Below are 24,380 nucleotides of genomic sequence, written 5' to 3' on the forward strand. Positions count from 1 at the left end.
CTCCATATTGTTCTCCATAGTGGCTGTATCAATTCACATTCCCACCAACAGTGCAAGAGGGTTCCCTTTTCTCCACACCCTCTCCAGCATTTACTGTTTCTAGATTTTTTGATGATGGCCATTCTGACCGGTGTGAGATGATATCTCATTGTAGTTTTGATTTGCATTTCTCTAATGGTTAATGATGTTGAACATTCTTCCATGTGTTTGTTGGCAATCTGTGTATCTTCTTTGGAGAAATGTCTGTTTAGGTCTTCTGCCCATTTTTGGATTGGGTTGTTTGGTTTTTTGATATTGAGCTGCATGAGCTGCTTGTAAATTTTGGCGATTAATCCTTTGTCAGTTGCTTCATTTGCAAATATTTTCTCCCATTCTGAGGGTTGTCTTTTCGTCTTCTTTATGGTTTCCTTTGCTGTGCAAAAGCTTTTAAGTTTCATTAGGTCCCATTTGTTTTTGTTTTTATTTCCATTTCTCTAGGAGGTGGGTCAGAAAGGATCTTGCTGTGATTTATGTCATAGAGTGTTCTGCCTGTGTTTTCCTCTAAGAGTTTTATAGTGTCTGGCCTTACATTTATGTCTTTAATCCATTTTGAGTTTATTTTTGTGTATGGTGTTAGGGAGTGTTCTAATTTCATTCTTTTCATATAGCTGTCCAGTTTTCCCAGCACCACTTATTGAAGAGGCTGTCTTTTCTCCACTGTATATTCTTGCCTCCTTTATCAAAGATAAGGTGACCATATGTACATGGGTTTATCTCTGGGCTTTCTATCCTGTTCCATTGATCTATATTTCTGTTTTTGTGCCAGTACCATACTGTCTTGACTACTGTAGCTTTGTAGTATAGTCTGAAGTCAGGGACCCTCCCTCTCCTTTATGACTTTCTGTTTTGGAAAAGACCAGGCTGGTTGTCTTAGAAGGTGCCACATTCTTTCTGTCCGATTGTTTCCCCGTGGTGATGTGTAACTTGTTCCTGTGTCCCCTGCTTTCCCATTTAGTAGAGGTTAGGTTTTAAGGCTTGATTAGAATTAAATGTTTTGTAAAGACTCTATGATAGGTGATGCTGTGTCCTTCGTAATGGAACACATCAGGAGGCCAGTGTGTGATTGGTCCTAATTAGCGGTGCCAGGTTTGATCACTGCATTAAAATGACAGTAGCCTGTTTATTCCATGGTAGTGGTACTGGGGGTGGGGTCAGGGGGTTGCAGTAATCTGTAGGGTGATTCTTTGGTATTGTGCAAGTATCCAAATGCTCATCAACCTTTGATCTAATGGTTTTATTCTACAGCTGTGTAATGTTATATTTGTGTCCTGTCAAGCTTGTGTTCACACCTTCTGTCTCCCTTCTCATTATCTTGTCTGTGTGCTTTATCATTTACTGAGAGAGATGAGTTAAGTTTTGCTCTGTATATTTGGAAACCATGTTATTAGATGCATAAATGCTTAGGAGTGTTACATCTTGTTAAATTGATTTTTATCGTTTTTTTAATGTCTCTCTATCTCTTGTCTGCTATTAATATAGCCCCTCCAACTTTTAGTTGGTGTTTGCGTGGTGTATCTTTTTTTATTTCCCACCTACATGTGTCCTTATGCTTAAATTGTGTCTCTTGTAAATGACATGTAGTTTTTGTTTTTTTTGCGGTACGCGGGCCTCTCACTGTGGTGGCCTCTGCCGTTGCGGAGCACAGGCTCCGGACGCGCAGGCTCAGCGGCCGTGGCTCACGGGCCCAGCCGCTCCGCGGCATGTGGGATCTTCCCGGACCGGAGCACGAACCCGTGTCCCCTGCATCGGCAGGCGGACTCTCAACCACTGCGCCACCAGGGAAGCCCAGCGTGTAGTTTTTTTAATCTTGTCTGACAATATTTCTCTTTTAATAGGATGGTTTATTCAGTTTTCATTTAATGAATTACTGATATGGTTGAGCTCTTTATTATGTGTCTTTTTGTTTGTTCCAATCTGATCTTTGATTCTCTTTTCCTCCCTTTTCCTGAATCCTTTTGGATGACTTAAGTATTCTCCTCTTCCATTTTCTTCTCCATTAGATTTTTAGCAACACATTTTTATTTTTATTTTTTAACTGATACCTTTTGACGTGCTCAAATGTGTTATTGGAACAGAAGTGGGGACAGAGGGCTCAGAGTGTCTCCTGGGTGGGGCTATGGCCCTGGTGTGAGTGGCATTTCCAGTGGGGTCCAGGGTCTGACCCCGTTGCCTAATGGGCTTGGAAAGCAGATCTTGTTGGCCCTTCCCATACCCCTGGGACTCGAGTGCCACTTATGCCCCCAGATTGTCCCTCCTTGAACGCACAGAGCCAAAACTCCAGCTGATTCATTCTCAGTGAACATTGCGCTCCGGCAGCGAGCTCGGGCAGCCCTCCGCTCATTGTCACCAGGCTCATTGGAAGCTCGTCCTGATCCGAAGGGTGGTGGGTGAACTTGGACCCCGGGGAGCTGGTTAGAAGGTCTGAATGGGCATGGAGTGGTCTCCAGCTCTGGTGCCAGTTCAGCGAGACCCCACAGCCTTTAGGGCAGACTGGACATTCAGGTCAACCGGACAGAAGACCCCTGGCCAGTGCCTGGGTGGTCGCTGCCAGGATCTGCCTCAGAATCTCGCCCCAACCCTTAAGACTTCCAGCCCCTCTGTTCTGCTGCCCCGCAGGGGATTCACCCACCTCTGGCCTTAGTTTGGCTGCCAGGAGGCCAATCCAGCATCCCTCATTTCTACAGTTTTTCTGGGAGCTACGTCATGCCCTCCTTTCCCTTGCACTCCTGGGGCACTACCTTAGCAGCAGCGTGTGTGCTGCGGGGAGGGTGTGGAGATCAGGCAGAGAGACAGTTGAGGAGCTGCAGTTGAAACACTGAAAAAAGGCAGTGCGGGCTTCCACACGCCTTCCACACGCCTCCCGTGGTTGGCGGTGGTATGTGCCACTGCAGCCTGACTCATCTGACCACCTTGGCTGTATGTAAGTGGGGCTTCTTGAGAAACATGATCATGACTTTCTCTTCCGTTCATTACCAGCTTGAGGTTCCACAGCTGGTGGAGGCCAGATCCTGGACTGAACCCAGTCTGCCCAAGTGCCTCAGTCTCCCCATCCGCAAAACGGGCTGGTTTAGTACCTCCCTCCGGGGGGTGATGGGAGAATCAAACCCTCTTAGTATTTCCCACTTGAGGCTAATAGTAAGCTCCTGAGGAACTCCTGTTGTCACCATTGTCCCCCTCCTGGGGTCTGCGGGTCTACTTTATGATGAAAGTAGTGTAGCTGCTAGGGCGTCTACACTGAGATCCACTCCTGGGTGGGAACCCAGTCAAGGGTAGTCTTGAGCTGCCGGTGGTGCCCTCCCTGAAGTGAGGGTTCAGGAGGTGGATCCTGGAGCCCCTGGCTGGGAGGAGACAGCCTGAAAGCTGCTCTGGGTGCCCCACCCCTGGGAGGGAGCTTAACTAGAGGGGATTCTGCTCTAGCCTTGGGGGTGGCAATCTGTCTGTTTGCCTGACCTTGGCCTCCCCATCAGAGTGGGAAGCTTGGGCTGCAGAGCTTTGATCTCACAGTGTGAGGTCAGTCCCCAGGGCTGGCTGAGACGGGTGATAACCCCTAATAGTTTGGTGACCTGGTGCTCCCAGGTTTGCCCTTGGCCCTGTTGTGGGCAAGCTGAGGCCTCGTATCTGAGTGAAGGTTGCTTTTGTTCCGAAGGCAAGGCTGAGGCACCCGCCCCTCTGTGTGGACCCTGAAATCCCTCTTATTCCCACCCTCACCCCTCGACTGGCACCCGGGCGACCCTCTGCTGAAAAGTCTCCTGTGAGCCATTGATGAGCGCCAACCGCCTGCAGAGCGAGGCCTGGCTTCAGGACGGGAGCTGGGGACAGCCTGCATGGCTGCTAATCTCTACTGCCACCATCTTTGCTTGATGAGAGCTGCTGAGCCACATTGGTGTGTAGTGCACCCTGGCCCAGGTAACCCCATCCCCTCCCTGTGCACCTGGGCCGTTGGCACCAACAAGTTAGCTCCTTAACCTGAATCGTCTGCTACCTGGGGAAAGACGCAGCGAGACCCTGACCGGGCCTGTCACTGTTCCTGGGCTGTTGGCTGGCCGGGAGGGTGGATGAGGGCTTTGACTCCCCACACCCCCAGGCCCCTCAAGCCTGCTCAGCCTCGCCAGGCGGCAGGCTGGCCTCTCCCCGGCCCTGGGCTTAGTTTGTGTCCATCGCTCCCCCCCATACCTTCCCTGCAGTGGGTTCCACGTGTGCCCACTGGTGCCTGGCAGCACGGGAAGCTGGGATGTGCCCGCCCGAGCTATTTTTACCCAGCTCTGTCCCCATGGAGCTGTTCTTTGGCTCCACATTACTGCCTGGGGAGCAGAGCCATTGCCAGGGCTGGGGGTGGATAGCCAGAGCCTGGGAGCCTCACGGACTCCCTCGCCCAGGCAGCATCTCATCCCAACACTTAATAAAGGCTATGATTAATGCACAGAGAGACCTTCCAAGACAGTGGGCAGAAGACAGCCCTGGCGGGGAGAAAAGAGGCACCTGGCCTGTTTGGAGGGCCGGCTTTGCACCATGGGGTGTCTGGCTTCCAGAAGCTGCACCCAGCCTACCTTCACACCGTGTGCCACCGGGGTCAGAGGGATAGGATCCCGGGGGCTGGAGAGAGACCACTAGGCCAGCATGCACCCCTGGCTGTCTTTTCTCAGTACAACGAAGATAATAATAGCTCAGGTTTGAGCACTTTCTGCTTAGAATATGTACCAACTCGTTTAATGCTAATAGGTAACCCCGTTCCCTAGATGGGGAAACTGAGGCACTGAAGTTCAGTAAACCTAAGCGCGCAGAGCTGGTAGCGCAGTGCAGGTGGACTGACCAGGATTTGAGCCGGTCAGTCCGCCTGCAGAGCTTTTGCTTCTAACGCCACCCCGCCCCCCGCTCTTTGCCGTGTTTCCAAGCATCCGTGAGGTGTGAGGCATTATTATTCTCCAGGGCAATCTTGCCAGGTAGGTATCTCCATCCCTGTTTTCAGATGAGGCTCAGAAATCCAACAGCTGGGGCACAGCCAGCCAGCGACCAAGCGGGGACCAGCGCCCAGGCCTCAGGCTTCCCACGCTGGGCTCGCGCCAGCTAACCATCAGCGGCGCAGTTTGGGCCCCGTTGCTGATCACCTGCCCTGTGCTCCCTGTGATGCTGACCGTGGGGTTCAGATGCGGACGTCCTCACATTTACCCCTTTAGGGGCTTCCCTCTCCCCGGGAATGTGGAAATGGGGTCACCTGGAGTCAGCTGCCAGGAAAATGGGCCAGGTGGGGTAGGGGGAGGACCAAAGGAAGCGGTCGAGTCTGGGCCGTGCCGCACCCCCTCCGAGGGTGTGGCCAGTGGGGCGTTGTTGGCCCCTCTGAGGCCTGGAAGGGCCCCACGGGTACTGATGCTTGGCCTTCGCACCAGCCATTAAATTCAGCTCGTGCCGACTTGCTACAGAGGAAGACGTGACTTTGGGGCCTGCTGGCGGGTGAGGGCTGCTCCTGAGACAGGAGAAGGAGGCCCCACGGGCAGGCTTGTGCCTCCAGGCTCCCACTTCCAGCCCTGGCCGGCGGCATCCAGCCCCAGCCAGAGACGGGGGTGGGGGGCTGGAGAACCTGCCCTGCCGGAGCAGCTGGCTGGGGCATGTTTGCCCAGCCTTGGGCCTCAGAACTCTCCAGAAACCCTCTTGAGGATGACCTGCCTCCTGGCCTCCTGTCTGTCCAGGATCTCACCGGTTGACTAGCCAGGGACCCATAGGCTGCAGGGGCAGCTCCGCTCCTGCAACACGCAGCCCCTAAGGAGGCCGGATCAGGACTTAATGCTTCCACAGCTGCCAGCTCTTTGGTACCTGTGAAAATTGTCACGTGTGGTCCTTAGAGTAGCCTCTGAGGTAGGGGTAACTGTCCCCATTCTGTAGGTAAGGAGTCAGGAGCTCAGAGGTCACGTGCCCAAGGTCACACTGCTTGTGAGTGGCCGGGCCAGCCAGGACTAAACACCCAGTCTGCCAGGCTGCAGAGCAGCACTGCCACCCAGCCCCACTCACAGGGGTGTCCTGGGGCCCCTCCAGGTGCCCTGGAGTGCGCTGGACGTATGCCAGCCACGCCCATGTGGCCTTGGCGGCACAGGGAGCTCCATGTGCAGGACTGGCTCTGGGTCCTGAGGAACAGAGCCCTGGGGACGTGGGTCACCCACAGATGTTGCCTGGAGCTACCTGCTGAGGACACTGCCCCTTCCCTAAAGGCCCCCCCAAAAACTCAGGCACCCCCTTTTCTGTGAAATCCCATTACCCACTCCTCTGATCCTGCCACCCCTCCAGAGCAGGCCTAGGATCCGGGACCACCGGGCGTCCTCTGACGCCCGAGGAGCTCACTGCTGCGGAGGGAGGTCTGGATGTGGACCAGGGGGCCTGGGGCGGGCTGGCAGCTCTCGGGGCTCTCGGCCTAGAAGTACCCACGAGCAGGAGGTGCCCCGTGGAGCGATGTCCTCCTTCTCCCCCCACCTTCCCCCAGCTCTATCCCGGGGCTGCCGCAGCCCAGTTTCCTGCTGTCCGGAATCGGCCAGGGGTTTGTCTGCGAACTCTGGAATCTTGGAGCGACAGGAGAATCTGCCTCACCACGCCCAGGCCAGGCAGATTACTCTCTAGCTCTTGCACATTCCCCAGAGTTCTTCCTCTTCACGGCAGCACATGTGACACGGGGGCTCCGTGGGGGCCCCGACCAGCCCAGGGCCCTGACTGGAGGGTAACTGGGCCTCAGGAAGCCCCTGCTGTCAGGTGCAGCATCTTCCCAGGCCTTCTGGAAACCCCATGAGGACGGTACTTTTATTATGGATGAGTTCTTCCTCTTCCTCTGTAACTTTATCTAAAAAATATAAAAGAAACTGGCTCAGAAGGGTTTCTGTTGTGACTTTGGTTCTCCCAGCCAGGGAATGATGGCTCCAGGTGGAGTGAGAGGTTGCCTTCCAGCACCTTCCAGCAGCCGTCCCTGCTTGCCTCCCTTCCTGAGCTGTCTGGGATCAGAGCAGGCTGTCCCCCAACCTCAGCAGCGCTGCCTCCCCACCCCACCCCATGCTACACTCAGCCCTTCCCTGGCGGGCCAGGGAGAGTGGAAGCTGGGCTGGGACCCAGGCCCCCAGGAAGGAGCACGGGTGACAGGGCCACTTTTGTCCAGGAAAAAAGCCAAAGTGGTACCATCCCAGACTAACCAAGGTATACAGTTAGTTACTTTTCTTATAGCTGTCTTTATATTATTTAAATTGGGGGGGGGGGAAACTACAGATCTTAGTGGGATGTAACCCTGTTGTATCAATAAGTGGAAAATGCATTTAATACACCTAACCTACCAAACATAACTTCGCCTAGAATACCTTAAACAGAATTACCCAGCACAAAGCCTATTTTTAAATTAAGTGTTGAACAGCTCACGTAATTGATTGAACGCTGCACCAAAAGTGAAAAACAATGGTTGTAAGCACATCAGTGGTTCACCCTCGTGATCGGGTGGCGACGGGGAGCTGCGGCCGCCCAGCATCAGGAGAGTGTCAGACCACACATCGCTAGCCAGGGAAAAGAGCAAAATTCCAACTTTGAAGTACAGTTTCTACTGAATGCCTATCACTTTCACTCCATTGTAAAGTCAAAAAATCGTAGGTCGAGGGCTTCCCTGGTGGCGCAGTGGCTGAGAGTCCGCCTGCCTATGCAGGGGACACAGGTTCGTGCCCCGGTCCGGGAAGATCCCGCATGTCGCGGAGCGGCTGGGCCCGTGAGCCATGGCCGCTGAGCCTGCGCGTCCGGAGCCTGTGCTCTGCGGCGGGAGAGGCCACAACAGTAAGAAGCCCGCGTACCGCAAAAAAAAAAAATCGTAGGTCGAGCCACTGTAAGTTGGAGGACCGTCTGCACTAGAAATGGTTTTGAAGTTGTAGTTAAAATTTCCACTTGCCTTGGGCAACCAGTTGTGGCTTGAATGAAGAGATGCGGACGTAGGGAGAGCAGCCGTTTCTTAAGAGAAAAGGCTGGCATGTCGAGAGCATGTGTGCATACGTGTGTAGCAGAGGGGGGGTGTCGGGGTGAGTGAGGGGCTGGGACTTGGCGCGTGGGGAGCCTGGCTCCAGGTCTCAGGTCCCTCTGTAGCCGGGAAGTTCCAGGCAGTCCCCTCCCTCTCCGAGTCTCATCTTCCCTGAGTGTCAGATGGAGAAGATGAGTCCTTCATCCTGCCCTGTACACTCCCAGGAGCTCTTCCAGGGCTGCTGTGAGAGCTGAACGGTGTGTGTGGGAGACAGACAGGATGCTTTGTCAAGTGTGAAGGGCCGGGCAGGTGTGGACTCTGCTTAGTCAGAGGGTAAAAATATGCCCAGGAGGTGTTGGTCTAGTTGGGAGGGAGGGACCCCTGTGGGGTGTCTGACCCCTCCTGCTGCCCCTGCTGTGGCTGAGATAGGCCACTCGAGACCACTCTTTCCACCCTGGGCAGGGCCTTGGGCCAGGTGTCAGGAGTTATGGGTATGTCGCTGTGGGACCTCAGGTGAGGGGGTTGGTCCCCACCTGTGTACCATGGGTTGGGTGTTGGGACAGAGTGCCTGGCAGACACGCGGCCTCCGTATCTCAGTGTCCAGTGAGGCAGACGTGAGTTGGCCAGAAGCCAAGCCAGATGCTTAATCACAGGTGCTGGGCTCCACTTGGCCCCCTGCCTGCCTTCTGGGGGCAGGGTGGGTGGCAGCCTCTTGCGGACCCCTGCTGACGCGGTTCCGGGGGAAAGCATGGGCGTTGGTGACTCACAGGCCAGTCCCAGCCCTGCCACTGACTCCCACGTGGCCCCAAGCAAGTCACTTCACCTCCCTACACAGAGGGGGAAGGAGACCCACCTCTCAGGGCTGTGAAGAGGAGAAGAAACACCCACTTGCAAAGTGACCAAGCCCTCTTGTGAGCCACAGAGCAGGGACTCTCAGCCAGTGCTGCCTTTGCCCTGCCGTGTGTCTGGGAGGGTGAAAAGCTACAGGTGGAGGAACAGAGCACACGCCTTGCTTCTCCACGAGCCCCAGCTCTCCATGGAGGGCCTCTCTCCGGGTGACCATCCACTAGCCCGGACATTCCCAGCTGGGGGCAGGAAGGGGGCGGCACGTGGAAGTCGCAGCATTAGGCGGAGCGCCTGGGCTTCATAGTTAGTAATGTGTTCCTGTGATGTGTCTCTCCTCATGGTCCCCATGGGGTTTGAGAATCCGTGAAGCGTGGGTTGCGTCAGTGATAAATGGAACCAAGCCAGCGGTGGCCAGAGGCAGGTGGGACCCTCTGCCTACCGGCCAGTGGACTTCTGGCAGGTAACTCTCTGAGCCTTGACTTCCTCGTTAGTAAAATAGGGATGGGAATCCCTGTCCTGAAGGGTCATGAAGCCCAAATAGGGTAGTATATTAACCCTTAGCTCGGTCTCCAGAACTCGGTGGTGGTTCTGTAAATGTTGGTTTCCCTTTCTTTTCTACTGGGACAATTTCGGGCTTGTAGACAAGAGCTCGCTTAGGACACAAGATTTGATAAGGTTGGGAGCTGTGTGGGATTGATTAATGCCATGTAGGTGCAAAGGGCCGCGTGGACACTAGGGGGGAGTTTAATTACACAGCCCCTCGGCCTCCACAGTCAGAGGCTCCTGGCTGCCTGCTGCCGGCTTTATTGGTCCATCTGGTGCTCAGCCCGAGTCATGGCACAGGCAGGAGCCAAGCTCATTAATCGCCGTCTATTCTTAGCGCTGGCGTGTGTCTTGGTGGGGACAGACCCCCTGGACAGCTGCGCACGTCTGGGTGGGCACAGCCAAGCCACTCGCTGACCACCTTCCTTGGATGTCCCTGATCCTGTTCTTGTCTGAGATGCCCCGAGGCTTTTCACAGCCCTCGTTACTGTTACTCTTCTTGTGGTCCTGGGGCTGGAGGACGCACCTTTAACGGGGACCCTGCCAGCCCTAGCTAAGGAGCACGCTGAAGAACCTGGGGAATAGTTGACATCTCCGGTGGCAGCAGGTGGAGGCTGTCACCTCCAAGGTCCCCACCTCCTCAGGGGCAAAGCAGCCCCGAGAAATGGTTTGTAGAGATATGCCTCTCTCGGACTAGGTAAACTCTGAATAAAGCCAGAGCTCTTCTCCTGTAAGATGGTTTTAGCAAAAGGTTTGGGCAAATCTTTATGGTGCGCTGACATTGCCGGGCAGGGTGCTAGGCACCGAGGACCAGTCCAAAGCTCAGACTTGAAAGACCTAGAATTCTTGCTCCCCAGCTTGGCTGTGACAGGGCCGGGGCAGATCTGTGGCCTAGACTTATCCACTGAGGTCCTGCTGTGACACAGAGATCCCTCTGTAAGATTCCATCGCCATTCTCAACTTACAGAACTGAGGTTCAGAGATGCTATTTGACATGCCCAGAACCGTGGGGGGCAGACCCCATGGTGGGCAGTCCCCGTATCATGCCGCATCAAGCTCTGCTAGGCCAGAGTCATTGTCATTGTCATTAGAAAGGGGCTGTGCCCCAAGAAGCTTCCCCGGGGTCACTTGGCTTCCTGTGCAGACTCTGTGTTGGGGACCCTGCCAAGCGGCCCAGGTGCCCTGGATGGTGCAGCTGGCCTGGCTGTGGCCCTTCTCCACGGAAGGCTGTCCCGGAGCTTCCCACCCCTCACTGGCCTTGCACGAGAGGTCCCCGAGGTGAATCATCTGCTAGGGTCTCACACCCGAGGTTTCCGTGTCTGGGCTTCCCGGCACCGCCGTCCCCGCCGTCCCCGCCGTCCCCGCCGTCCCCGCCGTCCCCGCCATCCCCGCCGTCCCCGGCCCTGCTGGCGTCCTTGCGGTCTGAGGAGCGGTGCTGCGCCTCGGGGAGCCAGGCTCACTCGCGCTGCCCCCCTCTGTCTTCCCCAGGGCAGCGAGGTGCCAGACCCCACCTTTGCTGATGGCGAGCTCCTCCCCAGGGAGTCCGGCTTCTTTCCTGTGGATGAGGACGAGGCCATGACGCTGGCCCCGCCCGAGGGCCCCCAGGAGTCGGACATGGACGGCCCCACGGAGAACAGCCGGAGCCTGGAGGGGCCGGTCGGGATTCCCGCCGAGGAGAAGGAGGCAGGGCTCGGGGGCCTGTTCCTTCCAGAGGACAAGTGAGTTAAAACTGCCTGGAGCTCCACTTGTCGGGAGAAGGTGACGGTCACGGCCGGAGATTTGGAGAGGGAGGAGAGGGCTTCCGGTGTCAATCTTACCGTACGAAATTGTCGATTTTTAATCATGTTCGACCTTCAAGAAAAAGGCAAGTTCATATGTTTCAGCCTAGTATATTTCCTCAGTGCAGGGGTTCGCAAACCCAAGGGTCTCTGGGAATCCCACTGTCGAGGAGGGGCCCTTTGGAGCTGTTCATCCGTGTTGCTTCCCGGGGGCGGTCCCTCCGCTGCACTGGCGGCCAGCCAGGCCAAGGACAGCTGGTCACATGGCTGATCACCTGCCACCTGATGGTTGCCGTTGTTGTCTGGGGCCAGTCACCAGGAGGCCAGCGGCGGTGCCGAGAGGTTTAGTGAAATTTACAGGAGAAAGCAGCGAGGAATGTGACTAATTCAACCCGAGGTGCTAAGGAGCCCAAGGACAGATAAATAAGTGAATAAATAAAATAAGGTGGAGATGCCCAGAGCCTTGATCTTCAGCCCCTATCGTTAACGCTGTGATTCTTAGATGGAAACCAGGGTTCCTCAGGGGCACAGTTTGAAAATCACTGTTTCCCATTCTTTGAGTGCCCAGGCTTGTCAGCAGGTTGGAGAGATCCCAGTTTACGAGTAAGGATACACAGAAGCTGCTGGGCAGCCACTCGAGGGAAGATATGTTTTGGCAGGTGATGAGTTAGTTGTACTTCTTTGTTCTTAGGTTTTAGACAGGGTTCAGCCAGCCACTGACTCTGTCCCAGGCCACACTGGGTCACCCGTGAGAGGCCTGGGGTCTCTGACCTGTGTTCTGTGGCCTTAGGCTTCTTTGGACTAGAAATCCGCTCTGTGCATAAGGAGAAGCGTCCTGCCTACTGGCTCATTGTTGTTTTTTTGTTTTCGTTTTTGTTTTGTTTTTGCGGTAAGCGGGCCTCTCACTGCTGCGGCCTCTCCCGTTGCGGAGCACAGGCTCGGGACGCGCAGGCTCAGCGGCCATGGCTCACGGGCCCAGCCGCTCCGCGGCACGTGGGGTCTTCCCGGACCGGGGCACGAACCCGTGTCCCCTGCATCGGCAGGCAGACTCTCAACCACTGCGCCACCAGGGAAGCCCCATTTAAATATTTTTATTTCCTGCTTTACCTTCTTCTGTGTAGACCCTTTACATGCTTAGACTTGTTATGTCTAAAATTTTATATCTAACTTTTAGTTTAATTTTTAAAACTTCAAAATAATTTTTTTAAGTTTCGTTTTTAGTTTTAATTTTTAGAACGTTTTTCAATCAAAAAAAACTTTCGCTTTTAATTTTTCCACATTACTGCCAGCGTTTTTTACAAACCTATCCACAGTGATTTGAGAGTCCATAATTTATGTGACCGTTTCATTTACTGACATACAGTATAATTTAACAGCTAGTTCAGTGTAGCTGTCCATACACCATTAAGTTGTAAGCAATGTTTGGCTGCTCTAGGGCAGCGTCGGTTTGAACATCTCTCGCGCAGAGACCTTTTCTGTGGTGAGGTGTTTCCCTTAGGATAAGGTCCCTGGAGTGTGCTGACCAGGCCAAGAAGTACAGGCTTCATCAGGCTCCTGGTATCTTGGCGCCCATGGACCTCCTGGAAGGTGTGGCCAGTTTGGGCCCCGCAGGCTCTGGTGGCGCCTCGTTCACAGCCGACCCTTGTCTTACGCTCAGGTCCCTGGGCCACACTCCGTCCGTGACCACGTCGGACCTCTCCACGCACTCCAGCACGTCACTCATCAGCAACGAGGAGCAGTTCGAGGATTACGGGGAGGCGGACGACGTGGACTGTGCCCCCGGCAGCCCCTGCCCCGACGACGAGACCAGGACCAACGTCTACTCGGACCTGGGGTCGTCGGTGTCCTCCAGGTGGCCCCTTGGTCTGGAGTGGCATTCGGGGTCCAGGAAAAGTGGCAGAACCGGTCCAGCCTCATCCTAGCGGGGGTTCAGCTGGTGGAGTCCTGAGCTAACTGGGCTCTGCTCCTGTACTGGGCGGGGGGGGGGGGGGCGGGGGGGGGGGGGGTGGCCTTTGCCTCCTGGGGGGGGGGGGGGGGGGGGGGGGGGGGGCCAGGGGGGGGTGGGGTTCTGCCTTTGCACTCTGATTGGGGGTCTGGAATTCCTCCTTCCGTCTGTCTTGGGGAAGAAACACAACCAACCTGGAAGGCCGAAGGCTCCAAGTGGCATATTGGTACCGTTCCGCGCAGCTGAGTCATTACTCTGACCTTAGCTCTCAGTTGCCTTCTCTGTGAAATGGGTGCAGCTCATTGGCTTCCTCTCTTTGAGAGCGCTGGAGGAGGGAGATCTATTGCTGTACTTCCACTCCCCACCCCCCCACCCCCAAACACACACACACACAAGGCTCACAGGTCTTGGAGAATCTAGTAATAAGCTCGGCAGGACGGGGCAGGGCACCAGACTGGACAGCAGTTCAGAAGGTGATTTCTTTCCCTCTCATGACCCAGCGCGGGGCAGACGCCTAGGAAGATGCGGCACGCGTACAACAGCGAATTGCTGGATGTTTACTGCTCTCAGTGCTGCAAGAAAATCAACCTGCTCAATGATTTGGAAGCCCGGCTGAAAAACCTGAAGGCCAACAGGTGAGGCCCCGGGGCCTAGCATAGGGGCGGGGGGGGGGGGGGGGGACCAGAGGGAGAAGCAGCGGGGAAGGTGGCCCCGCTCTGTCCTGGCAGGTGATCGGGGGCTGCTTCTCAGGGCCAAGCTGATTAGTGAGGGCAGGAAGAAGCCTCGCCCGCACTGTGATCTCTTGCAGCCGGGGCAGAGGAAGGAGTGGGCTAAAGGCCTCTCTGTTCAACCATCCTTTCCTCTCTCTCCCCGTCTCTCCCCCTCTCTCCCTCCACCCCACTCTCTCTCTCTAGCCCCAACCGGAAGATCTCTAGCACAGCCTTTGGACGGTAAGGCCTCCCTCGGGGTAGCGCGGGTTGAACGCTGTCCCCTTTCACTGTACTCCTGCTGACAGGGTGGCCGACTCCGTGCCAGCAGCCCAGACCCAGCCAGTGCCCTGCGTGCGTCTGCACGTGCAGAGCGGGTGAGGCGTCCCAGGCAGGGCAGGCAGAGGAAGCTCCACTTGCGAGAAAGCGGGGCCGGCCTCCTTGCCACCCCCATCCCTCGTCCCTTCTGCCCCTTCTGGCAGCGGGCGGCCTCTCCAAGCCCTCCGTTGCTCCCGCCTCAGGCAGGCACACCAGGGGTGCCCTGAGAGACACAGCTGCCCTCACGGCTGCCGGTGCCTTTCCCTGGGCTCCGGAGCAGGCAGCTCTACCAGCAGAGGCCCTGGGCTTCCCGCTGGCAGGGATGGGGCGTGAGTGTCCCCACTGGAGCTGGTCCCTCTGCTCCAGGTTAAATCCTGCACAGCTGACCTCCTGGGCCTGCCAGGGTCCCGCGCCCGCTCTCCTGCAGACTCGCCCCAGTTCCACACCCGGGGCTCTGGGAGCTGCCAGCAAAGTGTCCAGGAACTGTGGTGGGACAGTCTCTTGGCTGAGACCCTGGCTGCTGGCTGGGAGGGGGAAGCGGCTGGGTTCTGCCTCAGGCAAGAGTTACCTGGACAGCAGTGCCCGTTTCCAGTCCCAGCCACCGACCCACCGTCCTACCGTCCTGCAAAGCCTGGGAGGGTCTCCCTCCCCCTGCCCACCACCTGGGTCCCCAGAGATGTAGCGGGAGCCGGCTGGGTGGTCTCAGGTGGCCCAGGCCCTCTGCCGGGGCTGTGGTACCAGGCTGCCTGCACGGGGCGGTTTTCCGGGTGGAAGGGGCCAGGGGTGGGGGGGCTCCTCCACCAGCTCTGGTCTGTGGCAGCTGCTGGCTGGAACACCGGTGTGCACAGCGTACTGACGCAGCAGGAAAGGGCTCTGATGGATCGGCCATGTCTGCTGGGGCTCAGGAGCCCCGTCTGCCGTCCTCAGAGCAGAATGATCTCTTGAGTTCAGAAGTCAGGCCACTCTGCTCCCCTGACTGGGTGAGGGCACCCTCCCTGGGGTCCCGGGCGCTCCCCCAGCCCGTAGCCCGAGTCTGCAGCCAGACATGTCTCCCCCACCGTGCGCAGGCAGCTCATGCACAGCAGCAACTTCAGCAGCAGCAACGGCAGCACCGAGGACCTGTTCCGGGACAGCATCGACTCCTGCGACAACGACATCACCGAGAAGGTGGGCCTGGGCGGGCCCCGGGGGTGGGGGGCGGGGCTCCTGACAGCTGCCTGGGGACTTGGGAGACCCTGTCCCTGCCCAGGAGTCGGGGACAGGTGGCCCCGATCACACGGGCACGTCCTGGCACGACTCTTCACTCATGGTCATGCGGGGCCCCTAGCCGTCAGTCCCACTAAGTTCTCAGTCCTGTGGGCTTAGAGGTTTCCTCCACGCCACCCCTGCCCCCCTACGGTAGGTGAGTTTTCTGGAAAAGAAGGTGACAGAGCTGGAGAATGACAGCCTGAGCAACGGGGACCTGAAGAGCAAGCTGAAGCAGGAGAACACACAGCTGGTGCACAGGTGAGGCCCGGCCTTGGCTGGGACGCGGGCGCGGAGGGTGGGCCGTGTGCTGAGCCCCCAGGAGAAGCTGGGCGGAGTGAGGTGTGTGTGGGGGGGTAACCTGCAGGTCCTTCTAGCTCTGAGGGTCTGTGATACGTCAGCCCCCGGCTGTGGGCCCTGCCCACGCTGGGCGCCCAGGAGGACAGGTCTTTGGGGACAGGGAGACAGGCAGAGCTTGACCTCGGCCCCCCAGGTCTGCAGCCCCAGCTCGGGTGAAAGGGAAGAATTGGGATCCATTTCCTGTCTCTCTCTGTCCCACAACGATGAGAGCCTGACCTCCCTTCTGGGGGACAAGCTCTGCAGAGGGAGAGGCTGGTGTGAGTTGGGGGTTCACACCTGCCACCGGTGGGGAAGGGTCCAGGCATTGCTGCGCCCTCCGCCCAACAGAGGCCCACTGAACGTGACTCAGTGCGGTGGTGCGTGTATGGTGTAGTCCTCACAGGACGGCATAAAACTTGGTAAACTGATCCCCGTCCAGGGTCTGGTCCTCAACCTCGTAGGGCCCAAAGATGAGTCCTCTTATACACCCCAGAAGTTCAGCTCCATGGAGGGGCTGTTGCCAGTGAAAGGTGCCCCACACTGATATACCGACCAGGCCGCCAGTAGTGGGTTACGATGTCCACAGTGGGGCCTGGCCTTACCCGGCTCTGGCAGGCTCACCACCAGCCAGGATGTGCCTGTCTTTGCGGTCAGGGTGCCCAGCGAGCTGAGCTGTTGATCAGGGGGGGACCAGCCAGGAAGGAAGGGAGCAAAAGGAGTAGGTGAGGCCTGAGGGCTGTTTGATCCACTGTGGTGAGGCCGCCCCTCTCTGTGCCCACCCTGGCAGAACCCCTTCAACTGCCAGGGCCGCCCGCTCCCAGCTCCGGTGGCGGGTGTGGCTGGCACACCTCTCCTTAGTTGCTGTGGGGTCCCTCGTTCATCTGTCAGCAAAGCTGCCGGCCCACAGTCGGGGTGTCAGGGTCTTGGGGTCCGGGGCTCCCGGTGGTCACAGCCTGGGTTGGGAGGAGGAGAGTCAGGCCACAAGAGCTTGCCCTGCACTGGAGTCCTTGCCCCTCTCCTCAGGGTGCACGAACTGGAGGAGATGGTGAAGGATCAGGAGACCACGGCCGAGCAGGCCCTGGAGGAGGAGGTTCGGCGCCACCGTGAGGCCTACAGCAAGCTGGAACGGGAACGCAGCACGGAGATCGAGCTGCTGAACACCAGGTGGGCCCGCGGGATGGCCCAGTGCCCTCCGCCCTCTGATGCGTCCTCACGCCCAGCTCTTGCCCTGTGGGCGGGTGCCGTTCCCATTGTATGGATGGGAAAACTGAGCCCCAAGGGGAAGCCTCCTGTAAATCTACTTTTGATACTTGAACACATGGATGTGTTCTCTAGGAAGCAGGTAAAAGAATGTTCATAGTAGGTACAACTGGAAACGACGCATGTCTATCAATAGGAGAATAGGTTAAAAAAAACACACACACAGTGGTCTTGCCCTGAGTCCTGTACTGGGTCTGATGTCCAGGCTTGGAGCGCCCCCTGCTGTCAGATTCTTCCCGACCCTGAACACTGGGGCGCACTGACCCCAGGCCCCAGGGACCAGGGATAAGCAGGGCTGCTCCTGGGCCTGGGGTATGGCTGTTGGAACCTGCAGCAGGCAGGGAGAGGACGGGCCTGGGAGTCTGGCTTGGTCACGCGTTAGCTCCATGATGTTGGACATACTCGGTCACTCTCTGGGCCTCAGTATCCATCTGTCAGCCCTCCCTGGAGAGTGACCAGGAAGGCAGGTCGGCTGATGCATGTCAGAACACTGCACACAGGTGAGGGCTCTGATGATGCCAAGGCCCTCCCCCGACACAGGCCAGGGAGGCCACCTGGGCCCCTGACAGAGAGGATGGCTACCCCTGCTCTTCTCAGGCCCCCTGTGGCCCCGGTCTCTGAGCTGAGTCTCTCGAGTCTGACAGGTCCAGCCGGGGTGGAGGGTGGGTGGGGAGGTGGGCTCCCTCCTTGCACCTCACAGCTGGCAGGCAGGTGGTCCCCTGCCTGCTGAGGTCAAGCAGGCCCAAAGGAGCTTGGTGGGCCGGACCCCTGGGCAGCTGGGTGAGACCTCCCAGCTCCCCGGTGCCTGAGACCCGCTTTGTCCCCTTTATCGACCGGGGCTTTAAGTTTCCACGGGTGTTCTAGAAGCTGCTGTTTTGCATCTGTTTCTTAATGAGGCAGGTAACCTCATTAAGCATCACGTTCTCTGCCTGCTTCTGACAGCCGGCCGGTCGGCTGGCCTGGGAGAGGTGGCTGGGACACAGGTGGTAGAAGAAGACCTGGGGGTGCGGACCAGGGCCGAGGCCGAGCACTGTCCCCTAACCCGTGCCCCTGTCCAACTCCAGGGGGCGCTGTTCCCACAGACGCTGCAGGCAGCACTCCCAGAGTCTCAAGAGAGGTGGCCTCTCTTGTGCCTCAAGAGAGGTGGCCTCGTCGGGGGGTGGGGGGGTGGTCTGAATCCCCTTTGGGCCCTGGCCCAGGGGCTTCTCCTGGGGAGCCCAGAGGGCAGCGGGGGCCAGGAAGCCCTCTCTCCATGAAGGACGACATGACAGTGGGAAGGAGAGGGAATGCTCTACCAGAAATGGCCCAGTACTGTTCTGGTGCCACTGGCCAACGGCCCAGCTCACCTACCCCTCTTCTCGGGTCACTGAAAACTGACCTGGACAGTCCCTGGTGAACGTTAACACAGAGGAACCACTGCCCGTGGGCGTCAGAGGCAGCTGCAGCGAGCGCTTGGAGGGCAGAGCCCTGGGGGAGATGCGGGGGAGAAGGTTGCCTTCCAATGGTGAATCCTAAAGGGAGGGCCCTGCCCCAGATGCCACAGGAGGACTCTCTCCATTAGCAGAAGAATACCACTGCCTACCCACTCCCCAACCCCGGGGGTGTTTCAGGCCCTAAGCAGTATGCAGAAAGAACCTTATGTTCCTGTTCATTCACAAATGAGTGTTTCTTTTTATCCAAAAATAATAATAACTCAGGGTCTTTACCATTTTGCTTTGGATGACAGGAAGCTCAAAGCCATATTACCATTTGGAACAATTATTCATATTCTCCCTCTCTTTCTCTCTCTGTCTCTCTGTCTCTCTCTCTCTCTCTGTCTCTGTCTCTCTCTCTGTCTCTGTCTCTGTCTCTGTCTCTCTCTCTCTCTCTCTCTCTCTCTCTCATTTCTGGCATGTACCCTCCAGGGAGCGGAGAATTGCTGCAGACTGTCAAATTGTAAGGGAATCTCCATTTTTGACATTCTTGTCCCCCTCTCCCCAGGGTGCAGCAATTAGAGGGAGAAAATACCGAGCTTAGGACGACAGCGACTCGGCTGAAGTCACAAGCAGAGAGGCTGGATGAGGTAAGCAGCAGGTCCAGGCGTCGCTCAGACTTGGATCTTGAGCCAAATCCACAGAGAGGCTGCATTGGCCATCCGAGGCCTTTAGTTTCTAGTTTCTGGAATTCTAATAAAATTGCTGTAGCAAAAAAAAAAAAAAAAAAGGCATCAAACATGAATAATCATTCATTTTTCCATATTTCTTATTTTCCAAGTTTTCTATAGTGAATATCTATTTCCTTGTATTACAGGGGGAAATAATAAAAAAAAAAGAAAGAGGTTAGCTTCTGTTTGGGGTCTTACCTTCTTTTTTAAAAAATTTATTTTATTTATTTATTTTTGGCCACATTGGGTCTTTGTTGCCACGCACAGGCTTTCTGTAGTTGCAGCGAGCAGGGGCTACTCTTCCTTGTGGTGCGCCAGCTTCTCATTGAGGTGGCTTCTCTTGTTGCGCAGCACGGGCTCTAGTTGCACAGACTTCAGTAGTTGTGGCTCACAGGCTTAGTTGCTCCGCGGCACGTGGGATCTTCCCAGACCAGGGCTCAAACCCGTGTCCCCTGCATTGGCAGGCGGATTCTTAACCACTGCGCCACCAGGGAAGTCCAGGGCGTCTTACCTTCTTATTCGGGTCCATCTGGCATCATTGAAGGGCTTCAGAGACCGGAGATTTTTCTAGCTGTGTCTCTAGACTCCTAGGGGATCTGGCCATTTCTTTAATCCGTGCCTCGGAGGGCTCTGTTCAAGGGGCTGATCTGATGGCCCATTTGTCGAGGTGGCTGCCCCGGCCCCCAGCAAAGCCCTGGGGCACAGCAGGCCCCCTGGGAACTCTCCCCCTGCCCCGGTCTCCCCGGCTCCAGGAGCGGCAGCGCATGTCCGACCGGCTGGAGGACACCAGCCTGCGGCTCAAGGATGAGATGGACCTGTACAAGCGCATGATGGACAAGCTGCGGCAGAACCGCCTTGAGTTCCAGAAGGAGCGGGAGGCGACGCAGGAGGTCGGTCCCGGGGCGGCAGGTGCCAGGGCTCCCGCCCCGCCCCCCCCGCATGCCCCCCGCCAACCAGCCTCTTGCCCCCGCAGCTCATCGAGGACTTGCGCAAGGAGCTGGAGCACCTACAGATGTACAAGCTGGACTGCGAGCGGCCGGGCAGGGGCCGCGGCTCGTCCTCCAGCCTGGGCGAGTTCAATGCCAGGGCCCGAGAGGTGGAGCTGGAGCATGAGGTCAAGCGACTCAAGCAGGTGGGCCCCGGGAGCCTCTGGCCCACGGGGTAAGGTGTCCAGGTCCCCTCCGGGTGGGTCTCCTGTAAGGGGCTGAGAGCCGTAGCGCCCCCTTCCCCGACAAAACTTCCCGACACCCTCGTTGTCAGGGCTGCTGGTCCCCGTCTCACGGCTCAGCCGAGGCAGATGGAAATCCCAGGGGCTCTGCTCAGCATCTGTGAAAAGAAGCAGACACGAGTCTTCTGGGCACGTGGGGTGTGGGAGGAGACTCTACCCAGCCACCCAGTAGTGCCAGTGCCTCGCTGCGTTGGGTTCTCCCAGGAGCAGACCCCGCGCCCAGGATTCCGTTTCAGATGGTTTCCCGAAGCACTCCCATGATCGGAGACCAGCTGGGGGTGGGGAAAGCGGGATCAGGGTAGGGCAGTGACCCAGCGAGGGCGTGATGGTGCGGGAAGCCCACACGCAGGGACTCTGAGTTGACCACCCCCCAACCGACCCCTGGAAGCAGAGGTGCTGGAGGTTCTGCTCCCACAGCAATCCTAAACCCCAGCCCTTCTCAGCCACGAGGGGGCGCCCTAGGCCCCAAGTGTGAGCAGTTAGGAGCCTCGAGGCAAAAGCTGGAGTGCAGGGCTGGTCACCAGGGTCTGGGCAGGACAGTACTGGGCCTGCTGTACTCAGGAGCGAGGGTGCCCCTGGAAAGAACTCCCAAGAGCGGGATTCCTGAGCCCGGCTGCAGGAGGAGCCACGGAGATGAGCTGACCTGTCAGCCCAGAGATCTAGAGCATCACTCCTCCTCACCAAGGGCCAGCGTTGGAGAAGGAGCCACTGGGTGGGCGGGGCCCCTCTTCTGGCTCACCCACTTCCAGGGAGGAAGGGGTGGCCTGGAGCCATGCCCCTGTCTGGAAACTTGGCTCCCTGAGCAGGGCTGTTAACTCCTCCTCAGAACCCCACGACCTCCCGGGACCCAGCTCTCCTTCCCCTCAAGCGTGGCAGACGCCCCGTCATCTGTGGGTGTCCTGGACGGGCCATGACACACGTCCAAGGGGTGGAGAGGGTGCTGGTGGCAGTCAGGGAGCAGCGGATGCGGAGAAGTGGGTTCCGGCGGGAGTCGGTGTCGCCCTTGTCCCCCCCCAGGAGAATCACAAGCTGCGGGACCAGAACGACGACTTGAACGGGCAGATCTTGAGCCTCAGCCTCTACGAAGCGAAGAACCTCTTTGCCACCCAGACCAAAGCCCAGTCGCTGGCTGCGGAAATAGACACGGCCTCTCGTGATGAGGTAATGTGCCCAGCAGCTCTCGCCGTGGAGCCTGGCTGCTCATCTGTCCTGCCCCATCTCGCCTGTCTCGATGACAAGCCTCAGGCTGCCTCGAAGTCCCCATCTGCAGTGACCCCGAGTGACAGGGTAGAGCGGTGAGGCAAGGAGGCTGCAGGTGGAGTTAAATCCGCTCTGATTTCCTGTACGTGGTGGGAGGAGCATATGGGTTTGGGAGCGGAACGGAGTTTTGAGTCTTCGCTCTGCCAGGAACATGCCGAAATGGCCAGTTGATTTCATCAACTTATAATCCAGGGGAGGCTGGACGACCCCTCCCCCAAGTCAAGAGGGGAAGGACGCTAGCATTTCTTGGCCACCTGCTTGCGGTATGTCTTCGCTTGATTTTCTGAGAACTCGAAGGCTTTCTGAACACTTGCCTGTCACAGATCGGGAGATCAGGACACAAGATCACCCAACTTACGGAGGGAGAGGGACCCAGGTCTCTAACTGCAAAGCCCACTCTTTCTGCCCCACTGGGGTGTGCTTATGAAAGATCAGGCCTCCGCAATACCCAGATTAGATTTCAACACGAATCAGGAGTCACTGAACCCTTACCCTGTGCTTGGGACACACAGCTAAGAGCTGGCCCCTGGGCCTCAAGGAGCTCCCATGTGAGCCGGGCACCAGCCTCCAGCCTGCAGGCAGAGGCAGCATTTCAGTTACAGCCTAAAGGACACGGCAGGAGTTGACCTGGAGAAGGACAACGGCAGGGCCGGAGGGTGGTGAGAGGGACGTTCCAGGCAGAGGAAACAGCTGGCAGTCTTAAGGACTTTGGATGTCACTCCTGATTATAAATGCCTCTGGCCAGTGTTCTCTCCCTTTATCAGAAAATCACCCATACCTGGACTCCTCCGTGGGCCAGTGATATGATACTCTCTGGGGGTGTGGCCTGGGCCTCTTCGTATTTAACCCTCCCTGGGTGTGATGCCCTAGACTCATGCCCTGGCTCCGAGCGCTGGGGCTGGTCTTGGGGCACTGGCTCTGCCCACACCCCAGCCCCGGCCCGGCCTCTGACCTCTCTTTCTCGTTCCCTTCAGCTCATGGAAGCCCTAAAAGAGCAGGAGGAGATCAACTTCCGGCTGAGGCAGTACATGGACAAGATTATCCTTGCCATCCTGGACCACAATCCCTCCATCCTCGAGATCAAACACTGAGACAAGGGGCCTGGCTGCAGAGCGGCCTCGGGACCCCTGGACCCCGGGATTAAGGGCCAGATCCTGCCTGAGGACGCGGCCCAGGCCGGGCTCCCACGCGCACTGTAAATGTGTCTCTGGCCACGGCGGTGTAATGTGTACTGGTGTGTATGTGGGGAGGCCATGCGCACAGCAAGGGGCGAGCGTGGGCCGTGGCCGCGGGCGCCATCTGTGCTGTTAGCCGTCCTTGCACTTTGTGGTCCCTTTGCGTGGGGCAGAGGGTCCCCGAGGTGGGCGGGGGTGAGGTCGGCGGTCAGGAGTTACTGTAATGATGAGAGCTAGAGGCTTGTGTTTCAGATACTGGATAAAATGATTCTACCTCTGGGGACCAGGATTAAAAAGTACTCCAGTGAGACAGGATCTAACACCGCATCCCTGTTTCCCCCTGGGAGTGGGAGCAAAATTACCATCTTTTCCAGGAGTTCAAATGCCTCACCAACCTCTTCGGCCACCTTTCAGGCCCAGGTGCTTGAGCTCGGAGAGGAAGAAGGAGCATATGCATATGGGGGGAACGTGTAGGGGCCCCTCACGAGCCCCCCCACCCCCAGCCGGCAGCCCGTGTGAGGCTTGTGCACAGTGTGCCCCAAGGACTCAGGTTTGTGGAGGAGCTGGAGGGGGCGACCTTCATCCTGAGAACTCTTGGCGTTCTGAGAGTTCCCCGCAAACTTCTCCATCCCTGCTCACCTACCTCTCCCTCTCTGTCTTTTTTGTTTTTTAAGACACTGAAAAATGAGCAGCGTTCACCTGGGTACATGAAGGGTTAAAAGAAAGGGGGAAGGAGGCTGGGGACAGTCTAAGGCACGCGTTGGCCTTGGGCAACCAAAGACACGATTTTCGGGCGGGAGCACGCTCAGGTCCCTGTCAGCATCCTTTCCTGTGGATGCCTTTTAAGAGAGGGCATGGATGGACCCTCTCGAAAGCTCCCTCGGGCTAGAAGTGGGCCTTGCTTACCTGTCCCTGGTGATGGCCTTGGGTTTGGATTTTCAGAATCCAAGCTCTGGGCTCGGCTCAGTTGGGTGGCGAGGGCCCCGTGTTCCAGCCTTTAGAAACACACCTGTACTTGGGTCTCAGCCAGGGGAACAAACGCTGTGCTGGTGGGAGAGACGGTTGGGGAAGTTGCAGGGAAACCTTAGTCTTCCATCCTGGTGACACATGGTGGAAATTCACCCTCTGGATCTTTCATGTGATGTTTTGTTCTAGGTGGCTGGGAGTAGATACGGTACTTCCCTTTGAGTTTTCCAATGTGTCTCAGTTTTGTATGGCTTGTGAATTGTTTCCTTAATCCAAATACATATGAACAACGTATGGTCTTATTTTCCCCCCTGCAGTTTCTTGTTTCCTTCAGCACTCCTAGTGTGAACAGGAAAGCTGGGGCATCTTGGGGAGGGGTGTATGCAAAGGAGAGAGGGCAGGAGAGGGTGAAGAGGGGACCTAGGGCCTCGAGTGTGTTCCCGCTCACAGAGCAGGGCTGTGGCCGGCCGGGACTGATGTTCATCCCATTCCAGCCAACGTTTGCTCTTGTTGGAGTTCGTGATTTCTTTCTAAGCGTATGCATGGGATTTGTTTCCTGCAGCAAATCATGGGGCTGCATTGGTCTGATCCAGGACTTTGGGGCCGCGCACACCGGGAGGATGAG

At 57.2% G+C, this 24,380-nt stretch overlaps 1 protein-coding gene across 3 annotated transcripts in view; it reads left to right on the forward strand.

The window, feature by feature from the left end:
- The window catches only part of RAB11FIP4 (RAB11 family interacting protein 4), an 80,290-nt gene extending 56,233 nt beyond the window's left edge, over nt 1-24,057 (forward strand). For all 3 annotated transcript variants that reach the window (XM_029211800.1, XM_029211801.1, XM_029211802.1), the window contains 12 exons: nt 10,880-11,109; nt 12,827-13,021; nt 13,615-13,749; nt 14,029-14,064; nt 15,207-15,306; nt 15,542-15,645; nt 16,747-16,887; nt 18,964-19,045; nt 19,879-20,016; nt 20,100-20,258; nt 21,372-21,515; nt 22,589-24,057. In XM_029211800.1, coding sequence (XP_029067633.1) covers nt 10,880-11,109; nt 12,827-13,021; nt 13,615-13,749; nt 14,029-14,064; nt 15,207-15,306; nt 15,542-15,645; nt 16,747-16,887; nt 18,964-19,045; nt 19,879-20,016; nt 20,100-20,258; nt 21,372-21,515; nt 22,589-22,705 — 1,581 coding nt within the window. In that variant the 3' untranslated portion in view covers nt 22,706-24,057. The remainder of the gene's footprint in view (nt 1-10,879; nt 11,110-12,826; nt 13,022-13,614; nt 13,750-14,028; nt 14,065-15,206; nt 15,307-15,541; nt 15,646-16,746; nt 16,888-18,963; nt 19,046-19,878; nt 20,017-20,099; nt 20,259-21,371; nt 21,516-22,588) is intronic.
- The last annotated feature ends 323 nt before the right edge of the window (nt 24,058-24,380 follow it).

This window comes from Monodon monoceros, unplaced genomic scaffold, assembly GCF_005190385.1.
Source record: "Monodon monoceros isolate NGI ecotype Baffin Bay Population unplaced genomic scaffold, NGI_Narwhal_1 Super_Scaffold_9, whole genome shotgun sequence".
NCBI classification, from domain to species: Eukaryota; Metazoa; Chordata; class Mammalia; order Artiodactyla; family Monodontidae; genus Monodon; species Monodon monoceros.